The sequence below is a fragment of the Maylandia zebra genome, linkage group LG8 (genome assembly GCF_041146795.1).
Source record: "Maylandia zebra isolate NMK-2024a linkage group LG8, Mzebra_GT3a, whole genome shotgun sequence".
NCBI classification, from domain to species: Eukaryota; Metazoa; Chordata; class Actinopteri; order Cichliformes; family Cichlidae; genus Maylandia; species Maylandia zebra.
Genome location: NC_135174.1, coordinates 27,990,612 through 28,017,445, shown reverse-complemented (window position 1 = coordinate 28,017,445; position 26,834 = coordinate 27,990,612). Strand labels below are relative to the sequence as shown.

At 41.6% G+C, this 26,834-nt stretch overlaps 2 protein-coding genes across 2 annotated transcripts in view; both read left to right on the top strand.

Moving 5' to 3' along the window:
- Positions 1–9,712: 9,712 nt before the first annotated feature.
- btbd17a (BTB (POZ) domain containing 17a) lies at positions 9,713–15,578 on the top strand. Its single transcript, XM_004565957.4, has 3 exons — positions 9,713–9,835; positions 11,234–11,525; positions 13,597–15,578. The coding sequence occupies exons 1-3, from the start codon at positions 9,751–9,753 to the stop codon at positions 14,669–14,671; spliced, it is 1,452 nt and encodes a 483-aa protein (XP_004566014.2). The 5' UTR covers positions 9,713–9,750; the 3' UTR covers positions 14,672–15,578.
- A 2,437-nt stretch (positions 15,579–18,015) lies between these two features.
- The window catches only part of map2k6 (mitogen-activated protein kinase kinase 6), a 42,366-nt gene continuing 33,547 nt past the window's right edge, over positions 18,016–26,834 (top strand). Inside the window, exon 1 of the mRNA XM_004565958.6 lies at positions 18,016–18,436. Within this exon, the coding sequence (XP_004566015.1) occupies positions 18,346–18,436 (91 nt within the window). The 5' untranslated portion in view covers positions 18,016–18,345. The remainder of the gene's footprint in view (positions 18,437–26,834) is intronic.

Below are 26,834 nucleotides of genomic sequence, written 5' to 3'. Positions count from 1 at the left end.
AACAGTCGGAGGAGTGTTGGGGAGGGTGAACCCCTCCCTCCATAACCATGTCCCATAGGCACCAAGGCTCAGCAAGCCCCAGCCATGCACACACACTGACTATAGTAGGTTTTTAGGCCACTGATGGGGGGGCAGGAGATGCTAGGGTTAAGGTTTTTATCCTGTGACACATTTAAAGTCATGCTTACTAAAAAGGGAAAATATGATTTAGTTTTTACTGTTTTATTAGATTAAATTGGACGATGATGTCGATGGATGCTGGTGGCCCATATTTCAGTGCACAATAAAAACATAAACTCCACCTACAGCAAGAAAAGATGGAGAATCCAAACATGTTGCTGTCGGCGATGTAACAAAAATCAAATGTTGGAAGAAATAACCGAACTAGTAACTTTAACATCAGGATTGATTTCTAAATCTCTAAACCAGCATCTGATGCACAAAACACAATCTTAAGCACATAAAGAAGAAACAATTACATTCTAATAAACATATACTAACAAAGAGTCTTTATTATGATGTATGCTGCCTTTTGTCTCATTACTAGAAAGAATAATGGCTCTGAGCTGCAAAGGCTTTCTAATTTCCTCTATTTATTCTCAGCAGCAGTTGAAAGTAGCATGATTATGAGTGAGGAAATCACTGACATCAGGGGATCTGGGAGCTGACTTGTTGTTTCGTACATGACAAATGCGCCCTTAATTTAGCTAAACCCTTTGAGAAAGCCCGTCTCACGTCTGCAAATTGTTGACGATAGCAAAGCTCCAAAGCAAACAGCGCGTTAAACGAGCGGATCTCAAGAACTAATTCATCCAAAGCCTGCTGACAAACCATCTGCAAACCTGATCCCTACGTGAGCTCGCTCTGACCCAGCATGGCTGCCCTCGCCCTGCAGCTGCATGTCATTGTGTGTTTAGTTCACATAGCGTGTTATAGCTCGGACGCCGCCGTGGCCCCGAGGGTCACTCGAGCAAATAATGAGCCTTCATGCACAGACGCGGCTTGTCGTTGGTCAGTCCTGCTGGACGATGCACAGAGAACACATTTCTGCTGATTTTGGTGAAGCGAGCCGAGGTGCAGCTCCTTTTATGGGCAGGATACGTCCACATTTTATCACTTAAGCAACAGCCTGTACTAATACAAAGGTACATTCATGGTAGCAGTAATATAGAGGTACTCATAAATGGGATAATGGCCACTAAATTTCCTTCCTATATCTGCTTAATATGACTGGGTACAGCAGTTTACTTCTGGGAGTGACCTGCTTCTTTCTAAAATGAGAAGGACATGCTCCATTATATAACCTTCCACATGCTTTGTATTGATTCTACGAATCGGAGGAGATAGAAAAGCATTCCTCAAAGGATATTCTTCAAGTTGGTGAAACGTGCTAGTTCAAAATGTTCAACAGATGTTCATCTGGGTTGAAATCTGGTGACTTTTATCCTAATCAAGCGTGTCCCTCTGTTCCCAACGACTTTGTAATCCCAGAAGAGACTGCTCTCATCAGATCAGAAATATTTGGTCACTGGACAGAAGTAATCACCCAGAACAACTTTGGATTGATTTGCAGTGACCCTTCAACCTCAAAGGACAAGCGGACCTAGATCATGGCAGCAAAATGCCACAGTTTTTAAGTTTTGTGATTTCTTTTGGGTTTTGTAAAGTCATTTATATCACACCGCTTGTGCATGCTCTTCGGTTCATGTTCTGTTTTATTTTATATTCCTCTGTGCTTTTTGTCATTTGTGCCTTTAGTTATTGGCTTTACATGGTTAAAGGTTTGTGAATTCCCATTCTGCTCCTCCAGTCTCGTCCTTGTAGGTGTTTCCATGTGACGTTTGGATATTTGAGTCTTTATCTTGGCGTAAGTTGTTTCCTGCTTTATTTTGTCTCATGTGCATCATACTTCCATCGTCTCCTTATCCCTGATTTGCTACCTCTGTGTCTTAATCAGACATTATTGTATTTTTTATTAATGGTTATTGTCTTTAATAGCTCCTTGTTACTCATGAAACGATAACCCTTCAGATGTTTTTCTAGAAGATGCTCTTATTTCTTGTATGTGTTTACACACCAGGCGGTTGTATTCAATTATTTAGTCACCTTATCTGTGGAGGATGTATAACTCACCGAGCTGATTTCATGCTTGTAGAGTCAGCTGTGATTTATAGTCAGCCTTTGTTTGCATGCTGTAGATCAACCGGTGGAAAACAACAGCAGCTGTAGGACGACCAAAAAGAAAGCAGAAGCAGAAGTGATGCGGAGGCTGGGCCCGTCTCACAGGTCACCTCCACCAGGATGCTGCCTCAGCTTCCCGCACTGTCACTCTGTGCAGCTTTCAGACAGTAAGACTCTCAAAGGCTGAAACATGAGACAAACACGACCACCTTATCACCGCTCAGGCACACACTCATGACTTCACGCTCTCCTTTTGGCTGGAATTCATTAGCGTGTTTTCATACTACATTATTTTTCATGCTTGCATATGTGCATATGAGGCGAAATGAAATAAAATAATTGGTGTGTTTGCCATACGTGCAGCAGTAATCAGTAGTTGCCCCTGCCATGACTGATGTTACATTTCTGTGTTATTTGTTCAAGTCATACCAAAGCACTGAGTCTATCTGGCACCGATTCTCTGTTATTTATTTAAGAACGACCTCTGTGTGACATTTTGCAGTAAAGCAAACAAGCACATCATGATAACATCATTATTTAATCTGATTACACGGTTAGATTTAAACACATCGGTGTGGACAACACAACCAGGCCTGAGTATATCATTAATAATAAGACAGGACTTTATAACAGTGGAAGGCATGTGAGCCAAATTTGGCCCTCTGGAAAAACTATTTCGCTCTGAATTTGAACTTCATTATATTTGCCTTTCGTCCCAAATCTATGGCAGTTTAGAAATGTAAACACGACCCTGACTTAATGTCCGTAAATATGAATTTACAACTCGCTGCTTTTGGTTTTATAAATCACATGTTTTACAGCCCTCTCAAACATGCCTGCATCCATGGAAAACTGGGTCCCCCATCCAGCCACACTGACCTGGAATCATAAATCAGTTTCTGACCGTGCTGTAAAAAATGTGGGAATATTAAAATGCTCTTCATCTAGTTTCCTTCAAAGAAGATCTTTTCCTTTCCTTTCTTTTCCTTTAAAAAAAAGCTTGGTTAGGTTATGATAAGTGTATTTGGGGTTCAAAACACAAACACTAAAAACACTTAACGCTGCGTTATTAACTCAGTAGAAACTAAAACCTCCCAAATGCACCCATTTAAAAAACATTTTTAACCTTTTATGCAGAAAAATGATCTTATAGGGGCCCTGCCTCACTTTTCTGTGCTGTTAAGTGATGGATGCTCATATTAAAAATGAACTAACAATATCAAGCAGTTTTTTCTTTTTTAGATTACTTTATGCTTTTTATTTGACATTCACACGCTGATGGATGCATCGAAGAGCATCTTGGGGTTCGTGTCTTGGCCGAGGATATTGGGCATTCAGACGTAGATGACCTGCTTTCCTTTATGAGCCACAGGAAGTAGAACAGGTTGGTTTGAGATCATAACAGAGCAGTCAAAGGTAGCTTCAATTAGTGTATCTTAACAATTTATTACACAACATAAATATACATTACTAATCATTAGTACACATAATTACAATGTCATTGATTTTTAACAGTAAAAAAAAACTAATTAATTATGCATGAGAATTAAAGCAGCTGCTGCACTTTAATGTTAAGGAATCAATAATGACAGTTCATAGTTTTGTCCTTGTTAGTTTGAAAAGGGGACACAGGACTCAGACAATACCAGTAACCAAAATAAAGCAGAGCAGTGTTTGTGATCCAAACCACAAAGAGAAACTGACATAAGATATGACAACACAAAGGAAGAATATTCATCAAATACACAAAACAGAAAGCCGACACCATCACAGTCTGTTGATACGGGATTAAAACCTTTGCATCTTTCCCTCTTACCTTTTTTCACTATTTTTTTCACCTTGACAGCTTTATTTCTACTTCTCTTTCTTTTTTCTTGCCTTTTTAATTTCACATGGCCATAATTAACTTTAAATGAATATAGATGCATATGATTACCTGACTTTTCAACAGTTAGTATTTATGTTCTTCCTGTTCTTATGATGAGGTCCTGTTGAATTTCTGCTGTGTGAGAATTTCACACTGCATAAGCATCTGTATCCTTTTAGGTTTGGCTTTATTTGTAGTGTTATTTATAACTGGCAGGAATCCTCACCAGGCTGACCTCAGGTCTGAAGCGTTTGGAGCAGATAGTGTCTCAGCAAATCAGAGATCTCTTCCCCCCTCACCTGAGCCCCACCAGTTTGTTTACAGAGCAAATTGGTCCACGGAGGATGCCATCACCATCACCATCATCCTTCATAGAGCACTGAGCCATCTGGAGAACAGGAAGCACTACATGAGGATGCTCTTCGTGGACTATAGCTCAGCATTCAGCATCACAATACCAAACATCCTCACCACCAAACTAGAACACCTTCAGGGCACCGCATCTCTGCTGATGTCACCTGGACCCATGACACCAGTCTGAGCCATGGTCTGAGTGGCCCTCATCACTCTGTCCACTCACATATGGTCTCTGTACTCAGACCAAGTTCTTTTGCACTTCCAAGGAGTTTGTCCTCCAATGTGTGCCTTTGTCTTGTTTTATACATATTCCTCTGGTTTGTATATATTTCTTCGGTTTGTTAATTATTCCTGCACAGTTGTTGTGGAGCACCCATGATGTCATGTACAACGACAATTACGGCCTATTCTATTCTATTCTATTCTATTCAGACTCAAAGTCTCCAGCTGATCTGCAGCTACATGATCTGCTACAGTGATAAAGTGCTGCACTCCTTTCCATCCCTGGTGTTTCCATGGAGTGATCCCGCACAGCAGTCCTGAATGTTGGCTGCAGTCAGTCTGCTCTCTAGTGGACGCAGCATGTAACTACAGTAAGTGTTACCGTCTTATACAGTAACACTTATACGTCTTTACTATGATTGACAATTAATAATATTTGTAGTTTGTACGTTGTGTGTTAAACAGAGATCTCATTTCACCCAATTAACTTGCTGTGATTCTTTAATAATTATAATTATAATTAATTATATATAATAATTAGGAGATTATTAGGGTATCAATACTGAGCATCTGCTAATTTTTCTAGTTAACAAGTTTTTTTTTCTTGTAGATGGTTAGAGCAGTGAGTGTGAATTTAAACAGCTTTGTTGAAAGATAAATCGAGGTTATGCTACCAAGTAAGCACAAATGAGGAGGAAATCTTTTCAGGGATTTCAACTCAAAAATGCTGCAAAGGTGAGCAGAGCCACAATGCATGGAAATATGCATCTGTGGTGTTTTGAGTACATTGAGTGCAAATGTCAGAATCAGAGAAACCCATATTATTCAACCCGTGTTATGTGATTAAGATTTTGCATTGAATGAGTGAATTTCCAAAAATCAGGCTCCAAAGACAGTTGAAATGTCCTTTGGGAGATGGATAATGATTCTGTGACTGAAATTACTCTGTACAGTTTTGAGAGAGTTTTGTTTGCTTGTTAAAGATTTGAGATCTCTTTTACAAATGTAGATGTTTGTAGAGGGTGAAGGGTTGTGAAGTGTAGGAAACCTTTGATTGTTGCCCAATCCAAATCTTTGAATGAGATTACAGGCTGTCATGAGCTTATCATCTGGAAATTGAAGCAAGACTACAGGTTTCCAATCTCAAGGGTTTTCCACCAAGCTGTCAAGGTGGAGATCATCGGGTTCTTGAAACACTTTAATGGAGTTTAATAGAAGAAGGATAAAGGATAGGTCTGGAAGTCTGACGCTGTTACAATCTATCCAAGAGTTGGGGGCTTTACTGAGATGAGTCCATCTGATGATCTGGTTAGCTAGTATTATTAAAAATGAAGTGCCTTCAGACCCATTTTCTCTCTTATAAGTCTCTCTTGTACATGAGACATTGGGTTGCAATGGGACTACCTGTATAAATACCTGGAGTGACGTTTAGGTGAACTAAATCTGACAGTCTGGACGAGACATTTATAGCTCGGTACCTGATGTTGCCTGCTGGGAATGAGAAGTGTGGCTGTTGCTGTGCAGGATTCCAGGATTTCTCTGTTATTGGAAGAATTATTGATTTAAACCAGTTTATAGAAAGTCTGATATTTTTGTTATGTAGTTTGTGGGTTCTTTTAGATACAGTAATATATTATCAGTGTCATGGTCCCTGTGTCTCACTCTGTTGGCATATGTTTCTCTCTCTCTCCTCTGGCTCCACCCACACACCTGTGATCGTTTACTCACCTGCCGCTCACTAACCTGACTCTCATGGCCACTACTTAAGGCAGTGGCTCACTGCTTCTCATCGCTGGATCATTGTGCAACCTGCGTTAGTGTAGCTCTGGCTTAATTCAACTCTCTGATCTCTTGTGCTTTTCTAGTGCTGATCTAATCGTCTGTTTCTTGTATATAGATTACCCTGGACCTGTCCTTGTTTCCCTTCCTGGATTCCTGAGCGTGAGTGTTTTGGCAGAGTGGCGTGGAGCGAGAAGGAGCATGGCGTGTGTGATCGCAATCGAGCGTGCATTACCCTTCCCTCCTTCCGGTGGACCCTTGGTGCCCTCTACCCTGCACACTGTATCTAACGCCTGGTGTTCTCTAAATAAACCCTTTGACTTTTATTCCACGTTCTTTGAATCTGCACTTGAGTCTGTTTGGCCCACATGACGATCAGTGTAGAAATTAATTTTGTGTTCTAAACTAAATAGCTTTTGATGCTGAAATTTTGACGTACTAAAATGGCAAGCAGTTCTATGTGGTGACTGTATGTTTGCAGTTAAATATCCAAGTAGGAAGGACCACCAGAGTTTGTCAAAGCCTTTTTCTGCATTAATATTGCTGTTGCTTTGGCTGATGAGGTTGAACGGTCCTCTAACATTGTTTTTCGCTTCCCTCTTTGTATCTGTTTAGTCTGATTCTCTCTTTATGAAAAGGTGTTGTACTTGTTTACGAAAGCATTACTTATGGAAAGAAATGTTGCTGAATTAAAAGAAAGCTGTGAGCATCACAGGAGGAAATTTTATCTTTATCACTTTATTATGTTATGACATAAATCAGAGATACCTGGAAGCCTGGAGGCAGACGACCAGGCCGACTGGTTGTAAATCTTCTAAAGGATGGAAATGTTTGCTCCCATGAATGTGACTGGATATAATTTAAGTAAATAATGTTACAGGAAGGCGAGGCCACTAAAAGGCTACTATCACTGACTGACCAAACATCCAGACACAGAGACCTCGTTTCTATCCAGAGTCAGACCGTGATAAGAACAGTCACATGATCACATCATTTAGAATCGACTGCACTAAACACGATAAACATAAACAGCCAAGACATCGGCTGTGGACTCTGAGTTTTATTTTGCTTTTATACATATTTAAAAGGAGATTATGAGGAGATTAATTAGAGACGGTTATCGATGGTTTAACTTACTCACGGTCCTGATGAAGCGTGCCGTAGCCTGGAGCTGTGAATAAATTGCTTGTGTCTCTGTGTCACGCACATGTGGTGAACGGGGTGAACAGACTGACACACTTATCAGGATGTGGAGTTTGTAAATGCAGGCGGGAGGATATCCCTGATAAAACTGCTACGCTTTAAATATGTCAGTTCACCGGTCTTTATTTGACTTGATAAATAACTACACACTGTCAAGTTCAATTTTTCATTTAAAGCCTGAACCATGAAATAATTACAAAAAAATGTAAAGTTTTTGAAAGTGGAGGATTTATTCTAAAAAATAAAAAAATGTAATATTAACCTGTAAATATGTCTTTTAATTTACATCATATTCGTTACTTCTGCCTTTTTTTTTAAATGTATTGCTTGAAAATGTGTTGTGCAATTTATTTTGGGGTCATTTTTGGGAAAAAAAAACTAAACTGATAATGAAAAAGACTGAAAAGCTGACTTTCATGTCTTAAATGAAGGATTTGAGTTGTTCTGGACATAATGGATTACTACAGTAACTGAATAGGACTATTTAGTCCACCACTAAAGCTTGACAGCACCACTAACAGTCCCGTGAGTCCGCTCCAGAGGTCTCCCACGCCTCTGTTTGCATTTGGACTCCTAATAAGAGTTCTTAAGTGATTCAGTTTCACTCGGGGCCAGGCATATGTAATTTATTATCATGCTTTAATTTAGTCTAAATGAATGTAATGCATCCTACACAGCCTTCTCACATATAGGTTGTTTGTAATAAGCCCTGAAACAATCGTCAGTAAGTAAAAGCAAAATAATGTGCTCTAATTCTGCTTCTTCAAGTAGACTTGCATTCACAGCAGCTTCACAAGCCCTGAATCTGACATCTAAATCAATAATTTTGTTCTTGCAGCTCCTTCTTAGCCTGTTTCCCAGATCCCAAGTTACCTGCTGCCATAAAACTGGCTGCACATATAAATGAAACTTGCCTTCACAGCTCCATCACTTAGTAACATACTGTGCTGTTTTCTGATGCCTCTTTTTCCCCCAGTCTGTGGCTCCATGTCTCTGATTGTGTGTTGTATGTTCTTTGAAAGCAGAACTTCTTAACAAATAAAAATTTAACCATTAGAAAAAAAATATTGACAGCTCTCTCACAGACTTCGATATTTTCTTCTTCTAACCATCAACATATCTACACACCATTCCAACAAGACAAACACCCACATCATTACTTATTCCTTCAATTTTAAATATGATCATTTTTTCTTTATTAACATGCTGAACATTTTATCTTCGAAGCTGAGCATAAGGATTTGGGTGATTTTGACCAGAGCCCAACGGTAATGGATCGACAGAGCATCTCCAAAAACACAGCTGTGGTGGGGTGTTCCTGGTTTGCAATCATCAGGATCTATAAAAAGGGTCCAAGGAAAAAACAGTGGTGATGCAGCAACAGGGTCATGAGCAGCCAAGACTCACAGATGCACGTGGGGAGCTGCTGCAGCTCAAACTGCAGAACATTCATGCTGGTTCTGATAGAAAGGTCTCAGACAACACAGAGCATTGCAGTTTGTTATGTATGGGACTGCACAGCCGCAGACCAGCCAGCGTTCCCACGCGGACTCCCCGTTCACTGCTGAAGGCACCAAAGATGGGCACGTGGGCAACGGAATATGGCCGTCTGATCACCACGGCCCATCTTGTTAACATCTTGTTGCCAGATACTGCAGCACACCTTCAGGGTCAGGACTGTTTTGTTATATATATAAGTAAATATAAATAATTAAGATTATATGAGGTGTTTTTGTGTTTTTGTCTGTGGCCTGGAGAGAGACTGATGTCAGCTTGACAACTAGGATGATTGCAGGCATTAACAAATTATCAGATGACTGTGTTTTTTCTTCTTTTTGAACATCCCAGCTCTACCCCCCCAGCCTCAGCTTTGTTAGTTCCCCACAGCATCACTGCTGGATCAATGATGTCCAGCCAGCGTTGATACCCAAGGATAGGAAAGTCAGGATCAAAGCGGTAGTCATGGAAACAACCCCGGCCTGCTTCCACCCACAAATCGATGGTGTTGGTAGTGGTGGTGGGCTGGACGTGGTGAGGAGAACCCCCAGTCTTATCCGTCATTCGGGCGCAGACCCCATCATCCTCCGAACAACAGGAAGCAGAATTCCAGGATAGACGGGGAAGGACAGTCAGGAGAAAAGATGGTGAAACAGGCTGCTCGCGTCCACGCTGGGATGCTGTTTCTGGCTGTCTGCCTTCAGATGGAGGCTGCCGCTTCTGCTGCAGGTACGTTGAGCACAAATACAGAACATTTGAGACATGCGGCAGTTTCTTTGTGTTAAAAGTCAATTCTTGCTCTTAGAAGATCGTTGGGTTGTCTTTCTGTAATATTGCCTTATTTATCTGTAAATGTCTCTATAAATTGAACTGAATTCATTCTCATGGAAACAGATTTTGATTTTGAGTGAGAGCAAACGAGTACTAAGGATGTGTTTTCTAGAAGTACATTTAAAGAGCCAAACTGTGAAAGGAGCAGGAAATAGTTTTCACTGAGATCACTTTTTACATTTTGGCGGCTGTATGAAAGAAAAAGTGACTTGACCTTCTTCTTTTTTTTCTGGGACACAGTGATAGCAGGTTTTTTATTTTTCAAACTCAGGCTTACTGGTATTTATTTTTAGCAGTTTACAATCAAATAGTTCATATTGGTGCACTTTCCCACATGCATTTGAAACTGGTCTCTCGTGTGCATGAGTAGTAGATTTATTTCTAATAATAAGTGCTGTACAGTAACAGTGGCTCTACTGTTACTGAGTTTTTTTTAAAACTCTTGACATCCACCTTTTCGCTGGGAATCCATCAGGGGTTAGGTTTGGGTTTTATTTGATGTTAAATATGAAGCTAAAAGGTAAAGAAATAAACAACTTTGGGTGTTTAAAACTGCTAAAACAATTATAAAAAAGAAGCAGATGTTAACCAAACACAACTGGTGGCGGAAGAGGTAAATAAAAGCAGTTTTCTTCAAAGCTTCTAAGTCCAGAGAACAAAACAAAATATATGTGGGGGACATTTTTTTAAGATAAACACATGATTCAGACCAAATATTTTGTGTAAGCTCCCTAAGAAAGTGCAAAAATCAGAGAGACTGTATTCACTGAGTGAATCTTCAAATATGTAGCCAAACACACTATTTAAAATTCTGTTTGCTGTGGTTCTCTCATCATCTGGACTCTTTTGAGGATGGTCTCCTCTCCTTCAGACTCCTTTGAACATCACAGCCGACAGACAGAAGTTGACAGCGTGCTCTGTTTGTGTCAGCGTGGGGAAGAAAGTGTCAAATATTTATAATGAATCAGAAAGAGCAACTATACTTTGAGAATATGAATCGAGGCTCACATCCCTGCAGTTACAGTAACTCTGTGGTCTAGCAGAGGAAGGAGGGGTGGCGGGGGTGCGCTGCGATGCAACCGCCTCAGCTGAGACAAAGCTTTAATTAAACATGACCCACAATCCTTCATTATCCAGACAGCGAGCGCAGCTGGGCTGATCAATGGCATGGATTTGGATGATACTACCCCACTATCTGCCCTAATAAATAACTCACACGCAGCTTTGTTTTATTTATGAAATGCATCCAATCCTTTAAATTCACCAGCTCCTTCTGCTTTCTCAAAAAAAACCCAGGCATGGCGAAAGCTGAAGGAGCCCAGGATGGTGGCAGCAACGGGGACACCATCAGCCATTCCTTGGTCCTGGTGCAGCGTCTGGAGACCCTCCTGATTCAGGGCAATGGAAGCGACGTGTCGCTGCGGGTGGAGACACCCAATGCGGACGAGGTGAAGGTGATCCAGGCCCACGCCCTGGTGCTCTCCCTGCAGAGTCCTGTATTTGAGGAGATCCTGCTGAGCCGCAACAGCAGCATGCTGGTCCTGAGAGAGAGCTCCGACTGTGCCTCTGTGTTTGACAAGTTTATCAGGTGAGGCGGGAACAGAGGATGCCCCTCCCCCCCAGCATCAGGGGAACATACACCTTTGTCCTTCAGGGTCACTTCAACTAAGTTTGATTGAGTTAGCACACCCTCTAGAGGGAGGAAGTGTGAAACTGCAGCTCTAAATATGAGCCCATCAATGATTACAATGTAAAGCAAATTGACTAATGAGGAAACTGCTGTGCTGTTCAGTAGCATCTGCTGTAGTGTAGCAGCACCGAGAAGCCTGCAACAGCAATCAATAAGCAAATCTATTTTTATCTCAGCTGCTAATGAGATTAATCAAAACACACATTACGCTTATTTTTCTTATTCTGCTTCGATTAAACCTTCTTGTTCTAAAGAGAACCACTTCGTTTTGATGTTAACTTAAGGTGTATTTTCTGTTAACTGCCTCTGGTTTGATGTTTGGATCATTAATCTGCTCATCCAAGTGCTTTTTCTTTAAGGAAAATTTAATAAATAACAAAAATAACTGGATTCGTGACTACGTGAGAGCACTCTGTGAGGGGGAAATCATCATGAAAGGAGGCCACTGTTCTGACTTTTTCTCATTCTCAGTCATTATCAACAAAGAATGCTTTCCAGCTGCTGGAGCAACAAGAGAGGTTTAGAGTCACCTGAGGTCACTATGAGGTCTTTAAAATGTTACGAATCCTGATGATTCAAGATTTTGTATGTGAGGAAAAAGGATTTTTAAGTAAATTATGGATTTAAGGGGACAAACGAAGGCTAACATTTCTCTGTGTTAACCTAAATTGGGATTTATTATTATTTTTTGCTATCATTAAGTTAGTTTGCTAATACCCCTGTTCTGTCATACTTTAAAGCAGAGACTGTATATAAAAGATTCAAGCTGTGTCCCAAAACATAGGCCGCATCCTTTGGAGGCTGCATTTGTAGACCGATTACCTCACTGCCAGGTGATGAAGGCTGTCCCAATTCGAAGGCTGCTCCAAACGCGGCCGAAAAATGCGTCCTTCATTCCCCCGAATTTGAACGATGGGTCGGGCTTATCCTTCGTGGCCCAACCTATCCCAGAATTGATAGCGCGGCCCAGCCAATTCCAGTTTCCAACAATGACGGCAGCTACTTAGTTTTAATATTACTCTAATTACACTTTCTGGGTCACAAATAAACTTTTAAAATATGTTCGAAAATGCAGCTGTGTAAACTTGAAACATCTGCCGTTTATCAAGACATCACATATTTGCACAAGTGCTCTGATCGATAGCTATCCGGAGATTCAAGGGTCACTAGAGCCGGTGGGAACAGTGCCCCTCCCCCCCCTGCGGGTCTGTCGCTACTCATGTTGAACATGATATATAAGTCATTTAGATAACTTCAAAATGTTATTGGTTGGCTTTCTTCGGTGTTTTATTTGTTCCTGAGTAAATCGGTTTGGCTGAGATTAAAATTATCAGATTAGATTACATTAAATAAACTTTATTAATCCTCCGTGGGTTTCACACAGCTGAATAAACGCCAAACAGAAAACTGATTAAAAGTGTGAGATGGTTGAGAATTTACGCCAGTGTCCTGCCATAATTTAGATGGCAAGGAGCAGACAGCTGAGTTTATTAAACACCACTGAGACAGCAGTGACACAAATCTGAAGGCTAGACCCTCCCATTTCACAGCCTCGCACTTCCGGCGTTATCGGTCTTTGAAGGACCCGGCCCACGTAGACCGCGAAGGCCGGGTCCTCCGAAGGATGCGGCCTAGGTTTTGATATACTAATCTTTGGGAAAGTTACCCTCAGCCCCTTTGATGTGTACAGTTGGTAATTTAGTAAATAATGGTCCCAGTTACCTGCAACCGTATTAACAGAAAAAGTGCAATGTTATAATTATTGTATTAACTTAATTTTTCTATGATACCTCATTTGAAAGGTATCATAGTCAAAACCCTAAACCTAACTCTAGACTTAATGGCAGTGGATGCTAAGACTTAAGATGTCTGCTATGAAAATGCAGCTTTTCCAGCTTTAGCATGAGTCTAAGAATGTCTAAAATACACCCAGCAGTGGTCATAGAGTCAGCTTCTCTTCTCTGTGCAGGTATCTGTACTGTGGGGAGCTTTCTCTGCGTCTGGACCAGGCCACTCCTCTACACAAGCTGGCCACTAAGTATCAGGTGCTGAGTCTCCAGCAGGGCATCACCCAGTACATGACCCAAAATCTGGCCAGGGACACCCCGTCAGGCCACGTGGCAGGCTGGTACGAGTATGCCCTGCAGGCCGGGGATGTGACTCTGAGGGACAGTTGTCTTCAGTACATGGCCTGGAACCTGTCGTCTCTTCTGCAGAGCGGCGAGTGGGTGACCATCAGCAGCCAGCTGCTTATGTCCCTGCTGCAGCGTTCTGACCTCATCCTGCAGAGTGAGATGGAGCTCTTCTCAGCCCTGGAGGCGTGGATTATCCAGAACGATCCGGACGGTTTGACGGCTGAGAACGCTTTGAGAGCTGTGCGCTACGCCATGATCCCCCCACGGGAGCTTTTCCTCCTACAAACCCAGTCCACAATCCTGGCTCGCTATCAGGAGTCGGTGCGTGACCTGCTCTACATGTCCTACCAGTTTCACTCGGCCTCGCCACTACAGATGGCCAAATACTTTGACGTGAACTGTAGCCTCTTTGTGCCCAGGAACTACCTGTCCCCAGTGTGGGGGTCCCCCTGGATCGTCAACAACCCGACACGGGACGACCGCAGCATGAGTTTCCAGACCCAGCTGGGGCCCAGCAACCATGACGCCAACAAACGCGTGACTTGGAACGTCCTGTTCTCCCCGCGCTGGTTGCCCCTGAGCATGAGGCCCATGTACACCGAGACGGGCGCCATGCAGCCGACTCGCGTAGAAGGCGGGCGTCCTCGCATCATCATCACGCCTGCCACGTCCAGCACCGACTTTGCTGGAGTGAGCTTCCAGAAGACGGTGCTGGTGATGGCTCAGCAGCAGGGGAAGGTGGTGGTGAAGCACGTCTACAACTTCCACCAGAGCACAGAGGAAAACGGCGATTTCTTGGCCGAAGCTGACCTGTACCGCCGGACATCTGAATATCTCATGGACAGCTCCCTGTTCCTCCATATTGTTGTGAAGCCACTGTACCAAACCCTCATAAGCACCAAGAATTAACCTCACTCCAACCCTCACTCATATCCCATCATGGAGACGTGGACCTGAGTCATTGGAGTCACTGAGCAAATAAAAAACAAAGATCCTGATTCAGGACTGCCTGAGAGCATTTTGTGAGGGTAAAATCATAGTGGAAAGATGGTGACAGTCTTTATTCGTCTTGTCCAAGTGCTGAAAAAAACTCACTAGAGGACCAAACAGAAATTAATCTGCCACTGAAATTAGTCCCCAAGAAATGCACCATTTCATCCAGGCTGAAGAGTATTTAATAAAAACACAGCATCCAACTATCTGAGAAAATTACTGCACCATAAAAACCTTGGGTATTAAAGTTTAAAGTGACGTATGGGCTAACACGCTAATAATTTTGGTCTTTTTATGGGATTTATTGGCACTCAGGAAAATACAGAACATCACCAGCTTCGTCCTTTATTCTTGAGGTTGTTCCTTTGTCATACACTGATTTGTTATTGGTGCTATTATACCCCATTTACACATAAAGGGGTCACAGCTGATATTCACTGCCCGGTGTGCACTGATCTAAAGCTTTGCTGATTAAATTATACCCTGATGTTAATGTTTGCTGATGGATTTTGTATTAGCTGTTTTTGTTTTTTTGATTATATTTTGTGTTGTTGTGAAATATGGTTGAAAAATTGTAGATGGCTCAATTTTTTAAATCAGTAAATTGTTAATTCAGTGCTTACTGGAAAGTAAATTGATTTTTTTAAACATTTTTCTTCTACTTGTATGTTATAACTTATTTAGAAACCCAACCTGTACTCCTTCTCACCGATGTCGCAGCACCTCGTTAGCGAATCCATTAATGTGATCGATGCGGTTACTTACATCCACTGCTGCATTAATCAGTGTCGCCTGGTAATAAAGATTGTTTCATAAGTTTTAAAAACTAAACTGAATATTGTCCTGATTGTCTTCCGGCTTATGTTTTGTCACCACATGCAAAAAATTATTTTCTGGCAAATGTCAGTTTATCAATTGTTTTTTTTTTTACTTTATCAAATTTATTTGTCAGATATAAAAAAAACAACAACATGTAAGTAAGAAGAACCAAGCTTACATTTAAAATTTTAAATCATTTGGCTCCCAGCTATCTATGCAAACTCCTTCCTAATAAACGAACTCCCTAATAAGTCACTTAGATCTTCCAATCAAACTCCTGACGCAACCGAGGTCTCGTTTGAAGTCCAGAGGTGATCGGGCCTTTGCTGTCGTAGCTCCCAGACTCCTTATATTCATTCCTCTGAGTTGATCCAGTCTACAGCTGCCCTGGGGCGCACTGACAGTGGCGAGGCTGCCGGACACTGGCGCCACCGGGCCCTCTGACCACCACCAGTAGGCAACGGGTGAAGTGTCTTGCCCAAGGACACAACGACCGAGACTGTCCAAGCCGGGGCTCGAACTGGCAACCTTCCGATTACAAGGCGAACTCCCAACTCTCGAGCCACGATCGTCATATTGTCATATTGCTTCCTGCCCTCCTTTTAACTGTTTCTTTTTATTCTGTCTTATCCTTTTGCTCTGACCAACTGTGAAGCACTTTGGTCAACTTTGTTGTATTATTATGTGCTATAGAAATAAATTTTGATTTGATATTGCAACTGCTTCATTTAAGCAGACCAAAAAAAAATGCTTGCCTTAGATGGACACAACGCGTAACATCCCCTCCAAATCTAATAGACTTAAAATAAATAAGAAAAATGAAAAATTATTATGATATTTTTTCTTATTAAAACCACAAAACTGCTTTATTACATGCAAATAAAAGTTTTTTTTGTTTTTATCACATAGATGTACTATTATGGCTTCATTAACATGTACTGTAGGATAATCCTGATATATTTCTGTGTTTAACTTCTACTGTGATTCTCAGGTGTAAGGCAAAAATTCAGAAAACAGATCACGTCGATTCCATCCTCCTCTTTCAAACTTACTAACAAAAACATGCTGAGACAACAGAAAGAAGAAGTGACATGAGCTCGTCACCGAGGACTTGGTTTCATCTTCTGAAACGGAAAAAACATCATGAACTTTTCTGTAAAGTCAAGTGTTGTTGTGATTTCTAAAATATTGTTGTGTTTTGTACCTCGCAGCCCCTCTAACGTCTTATTAACGTGATATTATTGCTCTACGGTTCACAGCGTTTTCTGTCTGGATTCTTTGCAGACACCTGAACAAAGAGTGTTTAAAACACCTGCGATTCATTTGATCAAGTTTCCTTTTATGCAAATTTATATTTTTTTTACTTTTCACTGCACTGACATCACTGCTGACTCTTCAGATGATAATTCTATAAATAATAAAGTGATGCACAGAGCTCAACAGCAGAAAGCTGCACAGAAATGAAAGGAACAGTAATAATAATGCAGCAATAATTCTGCTGCATAATCAGTGCTTGAACTTTTGTACTTTGCTCGTTGCTCATATTAAACTTGCTCAGTCTCAAATAAAGAAATCAGTGCAGGCTCGAGTAATCCCTGAGCGCCACGGGTTTAAACCTTACTGACCTGCCACACTCACCTTTCTCCCACTGACTGTTTTTGCTTTCTCTGTGCTGACTTTGATCCATGGTATGATTTAATCAGCTAATTTAAAAAACATTGAACCAATTTCTATCATAATTCTTCCTTCGGATGTTCCCTATTGGGGTTGCCACAGTGGATCTGCTGCCTCCATCCCACCCTGTCCCCAACCCTCAGAATGTCCTCCTTCACTACATCCGTGATCCTCATTCTTTTCCTGGCAGCTTCATCTTTAAAATCCCTTGTCCATTGTATCCACGATCCCTCCTCAGCACACGTCTAAACTCTTTCAGCCTCGCTTTTCTAATTTGTCTCCAGTCAATTCAGTTTTATTTATTAAGTGGCAAATCAAAACAACAGTTACCTGAAGGGGCTTTATATTGGAAAGCAAAAACCCCACAAAGGTCACAGCGTATGGCCCCTGCATGAGTCTGAATCTCATGGAACTCTCTTCCTGTTAAAAGGGAGTTCTTCCTCCTTGCTGTTACCAAGAGCTCCCTTAGGAGTTCACTCTCTAATATCTCTAAGAATAATATAGAATAATAAGAAAAGAAGCTGAGAGTGACTTTTTAACGAATACAGATTGAATTTATTACAGAATGTGCAGATTTCTTAGCTGGTGCAAGATTTTTTTTATGTGTTTTACAAACTATTGCATCATGAAATCGATGCTGAAAATGTACAAAACCCACCAGAAATGAATATAACAGTCAGTGTTTCCATTGCATCCTGTGTGCACAGACGAAACCCACACCCACTCTTTTTTAGGATACGTTACAAACTTCAGCGTCTTTGCAGTTTCGAAATTAAAACGCCGCAGCGCTCACTACATTTCCCACAAGCCTCCGCGGCCCAAGCAGGAAGAACGTTCTCTCGCAGGGGCTCACACTGATCCAAGTTAGGAGCTTTCCGCTGCCAGCCTTGGCCCATCATGTAAGTGCTGCGGAGAATTCTTTGCAGTGCATTTGCAGAATTACCTGATTTCCCGACGGCCGTGCATCCGTCCCGGCGCCCTGCGCACGGACGCGCACGCTTCGGACGCGAAAAGGCTCCAAGTGCATGAAGATCGAGGCTTGTGTTTTTGCATCTTTGTTGCAGAAAGCGAGCCGCTGAAGCTCCAGTGCGAGGGCGATGGAGGGAGGGAGTGAGAAAGAAGGCAAAGTCTTTTGTGCTTCCCCTCCCCCTCATCAAAGCAAAGGGGAAATGTCTCAGTCGAAGGGAGGTAAGAATATGAAACCGATGTGTGCAAAACTAGCGATATGCAATCACGGCTGCACGAGCTGCAACGTGCACCGCTGCAGGTCGAGAACGGCCGGTGCATTTTAAAGTTAGACGGCTAAGAAGGGTCAGTTGCATTTCCTGTTTGAGATCTTCCCCTTTGCACAGTTCCTGGTAAGACGATGCTGTGTGGACTCACTAGTACTGGCGCTATTAGCAGCGCACAGGCAGGGATGTAGAGCACGGGGCGCCTTAATAGTCACGAGATAGACGGTCTTTATTAGGAACTCTGCACGAGTTGACGCGTGGCGCGTGCACGCTTTTCGGGGTAAATCATGAAAGCCTTGTCGCGTGCAGGGCTCTAAATATGTGGTTTAATGCATAGGGGAGGGGGTGGTGGGGGGTGGCATGACGTGACAACCTGCAGCTGTCAGTGGACAAGTTTGTGTGTTTGTAGGCTGCAAATTTATTTCAGGTCGTGAGGAGAGAAAATGCAACAAACTGATGGCAAAGCGACCCGCGAGCTTTAAGGTGGAGGGTTCAGGAACAGGGCGCACTCTCTGCGCTTTGCAAAGTGTGTCAGCTGCTGCTTCTGTCCAGCAACTGGATATGTGTCAAACCCCTGGGTGTCCACCGATGTGCAGCTTTCCCCCCTCTGCATGCCTGTCACACTTTTGACCCAACTTTACCACCCTGCAGCAGCAAGAGGTGGAGGAGGAGCTGTGCTCAGCTTCCCCCCTGCAGCCTCTTTAAGATCATCAGTGAATGGAGCTTGCAGTGGAAGAGCCAAACAGCTGCAGTGAGAGCAGCTCGGGCCTTTTTTCTCTCCCCTCACCGTGATTTCCAAGAAGTGCAAAGTGAGGCTGGTTTGTTGCACAACATGCAGCATTCTCTCTCTCTCTAACACACGCACACATGCACGCACTGAGAGGCTGCACAGGAGGTGAACAGGTAGGAGAGAGCAAGAGCCCCCCTAATGGTCAGATCCTGTTTATCTGCTCCAGTTGAGTGTCCACCCACACGGAGGAATTGTCTTGTTGCAGCCAGCTTATCACGTGGTGAATAATGCAACACGTTTTATTTATGTTTTGTAGATGAATGAGTTGGTTTGGGACTTTCCTGAGAGCAGAAGTCGGTTTCTGTTGTCATCCATTGACGTCGGTAGAAGCAGAAAACTGCACATGTGCAGTCGCACGAAAAGTGAATGTAGGCCCAGTTAAGATCTCGTCTTTGATTTAAAATGACATCCACTTGGTCACCTTTCAGCTGAGAGATGATTTGGTGATCGCTCTGCAGCTTTTCTCAGTAGGTGAATATATTTACTGATGTCTGCACGATGACAAGTCATTATAACATCTGCTCAAAGCTTCTGACATCTTGGACCTGACAAATATTTCTCCTTTAGTGTGAAACCGTAAACATCACAACAGTAAAAACTAGCCTCAGACCGATCATTTAAATGAAATGCAAACAAAAAAACAAAACAAATTAAAAAGATGTGTTGTTTCTCTGACTTTCTGTGGATTAGTATCAATACTAATAGATAAATACGCTCTCGTAGTACATTTGTAAATGATAAAATTTCTGATTAAAAACTCCACTGAGGTTTGCAAGAACCCTTCGGCTGATCACAGAGCACACAGCGTTATCGCCACAGGCTAAAGACGGAAAAGTTGGCAGCATTGTTAACGGGGGCACATTTTGCTGGCTGGCTGGCCAGGTCGCGCCCCCAGGTGTGTGTGTGTGTGTGTCTATGGTTGCGCTGAGCGAGTATTTTCACCTCATGCTGCAGAGGTGCACTGTGTATTTGCATTTTATGCATCAAAAGCTGTTCCTTAAGCTACATTTTCAGACAAAATTCTGAGAGATATTTGCAGAAAGTGAAGTTAAGAAAACAGATTTTGGAAATGTTGGAAAGTGCGGCTCTTTCTTCTTCATTTTCTTCTTGGCTTTTTACATGCTGTGTCACATATGTGATTAGATTAAAACAGATTACAAAATGTGATCTTTTATAGACCGATGAAATTACAGAGCTGTGTATAAAAGAGTTAAAAATAGCTCCACCAACTACTATGGTAAAAATCTGTTCAGACATGAATACATCAGGATGAGAAAAAATACATTTTAATATGAAATAAAAGGACTCCTAAAGGCCTTTTACCTAGAACACATTTTGTTTATTGCAGCTTTGTACACTAGGGTAATATAGAGCAGTAATAAGTCAACTATAGCAATTATGTAGACCTTTGAAAAAAAATTTTTTTATAATTTACTTTGTCGCACATCATAGTACGCTGGTTATCTTTGGGTTTTCATAATTGTTACGGCTCTGATTTCTAGTGAAATTCTCATACCAGAGATGTTGGAGCCAACAAATATTTTGACTCGAACAGACAAAATACTGCTCAAATACAGAACTGAATAGAGTTCAGAGGTGCTTATTGAATTTTCTGACCTGCTATGTAAACAGGAGAATCCAGCGTTTTCTCGTGGGTTTATATTCTGTTTGTTGCAGGAGTGCATATGCACGCATGCAAGAAATCATTGAAAAATATCTAAGTGTATGTATCTATGTGTACGCTTTGCAACATAATTTATGGTTGGTTATCACACCCAAAAAGTCTATTTTCATGAACTATATTTCATCATTATTCATCACAATGTTGCGTTTATTGGTTACATTACATTACATATTACTTGCTATCAATAGCCTCATAATTTATGTTGTGATATTTCAAGAAAATTTGTAGTAATGCCATTTATGACGATATAGAGGTAACTGAAGCGCACAGGAACCAACAGTTATTAGTGCAAACTAGGTTAAAGGGAAGTTTCAACCAGCGACTGTCATTGATGATAAAGCAACTTTCAGCTGCTCCCTTTTTTTTTTTTTTTAAGGGGTCGTCACAGCAGACACATCAGTATGATAAACTACCCAATGTGCCAGCAGCAGAAAAAGTAGAGCAAAGTACCCTGGGTTAGGGCTGTTCGATATAACGATATATATCGGATGACGATATAAAAACGTCTATCGTTTCATTTTACGCCATCGTTTGTTTCGTGGTGTCGCAAAATAAACTGTTTACGGCAATATTTTTTCATCGTTTTGATGGTCACTGTAGTGGCTATATTAATTTCTTAAAGTTCTCTCTTTCTCTTATATTTAATATAACCACACTACAGACGGACAAGCACCTGTTTTTATGCGTTGTCGTTAGCAACAACGACAGTAAAACCATCGTGTGTCCGCTTGTTTATTTTCCACATAAACCTTTCACAATAAAGCTCAAGATCCTGTTGAGACTTTAAAAAAAAAAACCTGAATCACGTGAAAGATGCAGAGTATTTACGGATAAGAAGCAAAAAAGAGCCGTCAGGTGCTAAAAAGTAAACCTTTTCCCCGCAGCACGCCGTGTAATAAATACTCACAAAGAAAACGGCGGCCGTTACAACTTATATCTAAAAATGCATCATTTAATGCATCGGTTAAAACACTCGACTCCAGGTACACGACGCACAGCTGGAAACACTTCACGCAAGTGGAGCTGCCCGAGATTCACAGAATTTACAGAAAATGTTAAATCTTTGTGATTTATATCGTTATCGGGATGTTTTATATCAGGATATGAGATTTTGGTCATATCGCACAGCCCTACCCTGGGTAGTGTTTTCTCTGGACATTTTAAGTAAAAGTAGAAAGCAACTGCTTACTAAAGTAACTCTGGAGCTGCACAGTATTGCCAGATAATAAAATTGAAATTTTTTACTTTAATTTACTTTCCACCTGAGATGTTGTATCTTGGGCCGAGTTTTTTAACCAGTTGCTTTTTGACCTCCCATATAACTTCAGGTGTTCAGTAGTTTCCATCCGCAGCTTGTTCTTCCTGTCATACGAGTTCAACTCAAGCTAAATATTATACCAGTATTATTGTGCATGGTTTGATATGGCACAGCCCTATTCCATGTGTTGGGTTGATACATTTTAGTAATGCCACACTGTTTCTTTAAAACTTTCAGTTCCCTTTCCACTTTATTCCGCAGCTGTTCCAGACCTTTTACCAGAGCAACATAAGTTAGTGTCAGCAGAAAAAAAAGTGAATTTTAACACATACCATCTGTGTACAATATGAAGAGTTAAAAGGGCCCAGTGCTGAACCTTGTGGAACCCCAGAAGTGAACCAGAGTCAGTGTTATTCATTTGTACATACTGATGTGTATCATCAAGGTAACTATGTAACCATTTCTCTTTAGTTTCCATTAGTAATATGTGAACTACACTCATATGCAATGTATGTTCCTCTATGCTTTTAATGAATAACAAATACAGGCCTAAAATGAGACTTGAAGAGAACATTAAGGCCTACCTGGAGCCCACATTACCACAGCAAATGTCTCCCCTCTCTCTAAACACTGAAAGATTTACTGTGAAATGTAAGGACGTGGCTCCGGATGGGATTTAAATTACAGCGAGAGCGGCAGCTTCACAGGAAAACAGGAGGTAATTTCAGCTGTAATTATTGCCTGGGAGGGGCTCAGAAATTGCTCACATATGCATTCTAGACTGGATTCAAATGATTAGGGGAGGTAAATATTCAAATGTTTCATCTCCCCAAGAGAAACGACTCGTGTTCTTAAATGTTGGTCAGTCAAATGTTTTAAGAAAAACTAACGTTGACAGAAGTGTGACTGAAGAAGAGAATGTGATGAGGTTTGAGCTGCCTCTCCTTCTGTTCTGACACGGCTAAAAGTCTTGCTGCTGCTTCTACTTGAATGTTGCCCAACAAGGTTTTTACCCTGACTGCTGTGCACTGTGCACAGTGACGGCCCTCCCAGCTCGTGTCCCGCCTGCAGCCCCGGCCGGCCCTCGCACCCCTTGCACAAATGTCCCGTTTGTCATGCAAATGGAGGCTGCGTTTTCAGCTGCGCGGATACTAAATTTGCTGTTTCGACGGACTGATTGTTGGTCTGCTTCCAGTTCTGTAGTGGCTTTTTCCCCCCTCTTGCAGTTACAGTAGAGTTGTTCAGAGCATTGTTCAGATGATCCACTGGATCCAGACAACAAATCATTCCTTTTTATTCCAGCCCTGTTGTGTAGAGAATAATGAGATATTCCAGAGTGTGTGTGCTGTGCAGAAAATGTCTCAATGGAAGCAGGATTTGAGATTTTCTTGCTGAGGCGAGATGAGAATGAGGGCGAGGATCTCATTACACAGCTCTGCACTGTAAGATAGTGAAGGCAAATAAACTGAGTGCAGATGGATGCAGATGTTAATGTACTCCTTGTAATTGCTGCATGTTTACCCGTGGGCTTTTTGACTCCAACCTGCAGCTCTTCTGTCTGTGCTGCTAAATTTAGAATTGCCTGAAAAATATATGAAGATTGATGATCAGTCCTCCTGCTTACATGCCAGCTCCATAAAACACTGAGCACCATGCATTTGAAATCATCCTTTCGCCCCTTCAGTGGGGCGATGTGTGACTGTCTGGATTTGAATGCTGAACGTCTGCCTGAAGACAATTTAATTATTCTCCAGCATTTCACTCCTCATTTAGACGACAATGTAGAAAAGTGGTTTTACTGGCAGCTATTTTCTCTAGCTAGAATTTAAAACCTGTATAAATTGTACGAGTTCAGTCTGAAGGTACTCTTCATGCTGACATTACCCAGCAGTCAACAGCTTTTATCCATTTATTTTTTTAAGCACTTGTGTTGAATAAAACAACCCATCACCGGTTGTAGTTAGCACCTCGGCAGTGGACGGACAAAAAGGACAATTTCAGCCGGGTTATGTTTGGTTACATGTTTGTGCACATACCGAAAGAAAATACATTTTTTTTGATGGCTGGATTTAACAGAACATTTAGGTAATCACAGTTATAACATGTTTCTCCTTTGCTCGTTTGGTTCTTTTTGCATGTTTAATCATCAAATCATCATATTTTACTGAGGACAGTCTGAACCTTCAGCTACTGACCCTGAACTGTCCCAGTATCAGTTCATTAATGTCTCTTATGTTTTGTCCACCGTGCACTGTAACAGCTAGATTTCTCAATGAGAGTACTTCGTGCAGATGGCTGCAATTTTAATGACGCGGTTTAAAATGGGTTGTTTAGCCTTGATTTTGTTGTGGCTCGGTGTGTTTATAATTGTAACGGACTGCCCTTTACAGTACTGTTTTAAATGTACATTTAACTTTTCTTTTTCTCTAATTTGTGCACGTGTGTGTGTGATTGGATGTAAAGACAATGAACGGACTCTCATGTCCTCTGCCTTTGATCCTTGTTTTTCTTTTCTTTTTTTGAATTGATGAGTAACCAATTCCATCAGAGTTGTTTGCCTGTTCATTCCACATGTTCTGGCTCCGGCCGTGGATCGAATTTTGACTTGGGATGGACGAATACATTTCCTTGGCATCACAGGGCAAAGTGTGATATTTTCATATTGTTATTGATGGCTCCAGGGCCATCAATGTAACTGTCTAATCAGGTTTTCATTCTGTCGCAGCTTGGCACCTTGGGAGTGATAAAGATGCACGTGGCAGAAATGTGTCTACCGGTGTGTCGGCTACAAAGAAAGGCCAACCTGAAAAGTATTTTAATCCATAGTTAATGTGGCAAAACCTAACCAAAAACTGACAGCAATGAATATCTTCAGATTTACTCCCCGAGTTTGTCATTTATTTGACCCCCCATGGTCTTCTCTTTATGTGGCTTCTCTTTATCTCAACACATTACATGTCCTATTTTAGTATTTTCCCTCAATTTGCAAAGCTTTAACATCAAAACATTGTGATTGGTCAGTTGCAGGAGCAACACAAACAGCCATATGTAATCTAAAACAGGTCAAAGATGTTAATTTCGGTTTATCTTACAAGGACGCTTAATGCAAGGACACGGTCTCCCATATTAACTGTATGGATGCAGAAATTATAGTTCATGCCGCATCGGTGACTCAGTCTTTTTAAGTGTTCTGGAGGTGAAGACCTATTTGTTGACCATCATGAGTACAAGAGGCAGTCAACACTCTTCCCCGCTGGTGGGTACATTATTAAAATAGCCGTATTTGTCATGTAGCCTGTCAGACTTGAGTCACTTTGGAATTGCTGTAAAAATGTAGCTGCTTTGACTTTGACTCTGAAAAGTGCTTGATTTAAAAAAAAAAAAAAAAAGCTGGGCTGTAGATCAGTAAAAGGATTCAAACCTCATGTTATTTACATTTTTAGACAGTATCTCAAGGGAGGGGCTGTGTTTTACGCAATATTTTAGTCCCTAGACTGAATTTGAAGGTGGAAAAAAGCAAGCACTTCAAGAAATTGTCTTTTTTTTTTTCTGTGGCTATTTTGAATGCTTGCTTATACGTTTGTCATTACTGGTTTGAAAAATAGCCCAGTAATTAATCACTGAATATCTATCCACATGCACATTGGTTGGTTTTGCCCCTGGATTGTCCAGGATGTTGGTTCCCAACTACGTCAGTAATTTATCTATTTTTTTGATATACGTTGAATTCATGTCGTCTGTAGTTGTTCACATGAAAATATTCTCCAACTTGTTGAGCAACAAATTAAAAAATAGCACTAGGAAGATGCCAGTCATCCAGGTCATGGTAATCTAATGCGCTTGGAAAGAAAAGCGACTGAACTAATTTATGTATGCTTCACCCCTCATACAATCCACCTACGATCCAGTTTTGAGATCCTTCCCAGGCGCCTTAACGCCCGCTCACATCTTGCCTCAGTTGATCTCAATAGGTCACATGATGGGGTGAGGCAAGGTCTCACAATGGTTTCACCTGAAATCTTGGCTGATAATGACTCACACAGTTTTTCACACCTTGACTTGTGTGATGGGGCACATGATCGATAGTGGGTCAACGGCCCATTAAAGGGACAAAGAAGCTTCCGGATGAGAGGTGAAAAGTCCTCAACAGACTTGAAGTCCACTCGCTTTTCTTTCCAGTCGTCTAAGAGAAGCTTTAAATGTTTTTTTATCTAAACTTGTGACGCTAGTTTGACCCCATGGGACAACTCTATTGGCAAACCAGTCAGTTAGCCAGCCAAGTAGACACAAAGCGAAGTGTTTAAGCCAGCAAGATCTTTGATGTCCCCACATATTTAAGCCTTGGGAGGCCTTGCAGTCTTGTTCTCAGGTATTTGACCTGGTTTCAGCCTGTTGAAACAGCATTTGTGCTCTGAAGTGACCTGAAGTCGACACCCCGCTTTCTGCGAATCATTCAGGTTGAACTGAGTGCAAAGGAAGTGTAGCAGGAGCCAGTGACGACATGATTCCCAAAGGAGGTTCCAACAGCTGTAACCTAAAGGAGCTGCAATCTTTGGAAGTGTAGAGTATCTCACAAACTGCCAGAGCGGTCGGAGGGGGGACAAACAGCCGAGGGGCTCTGG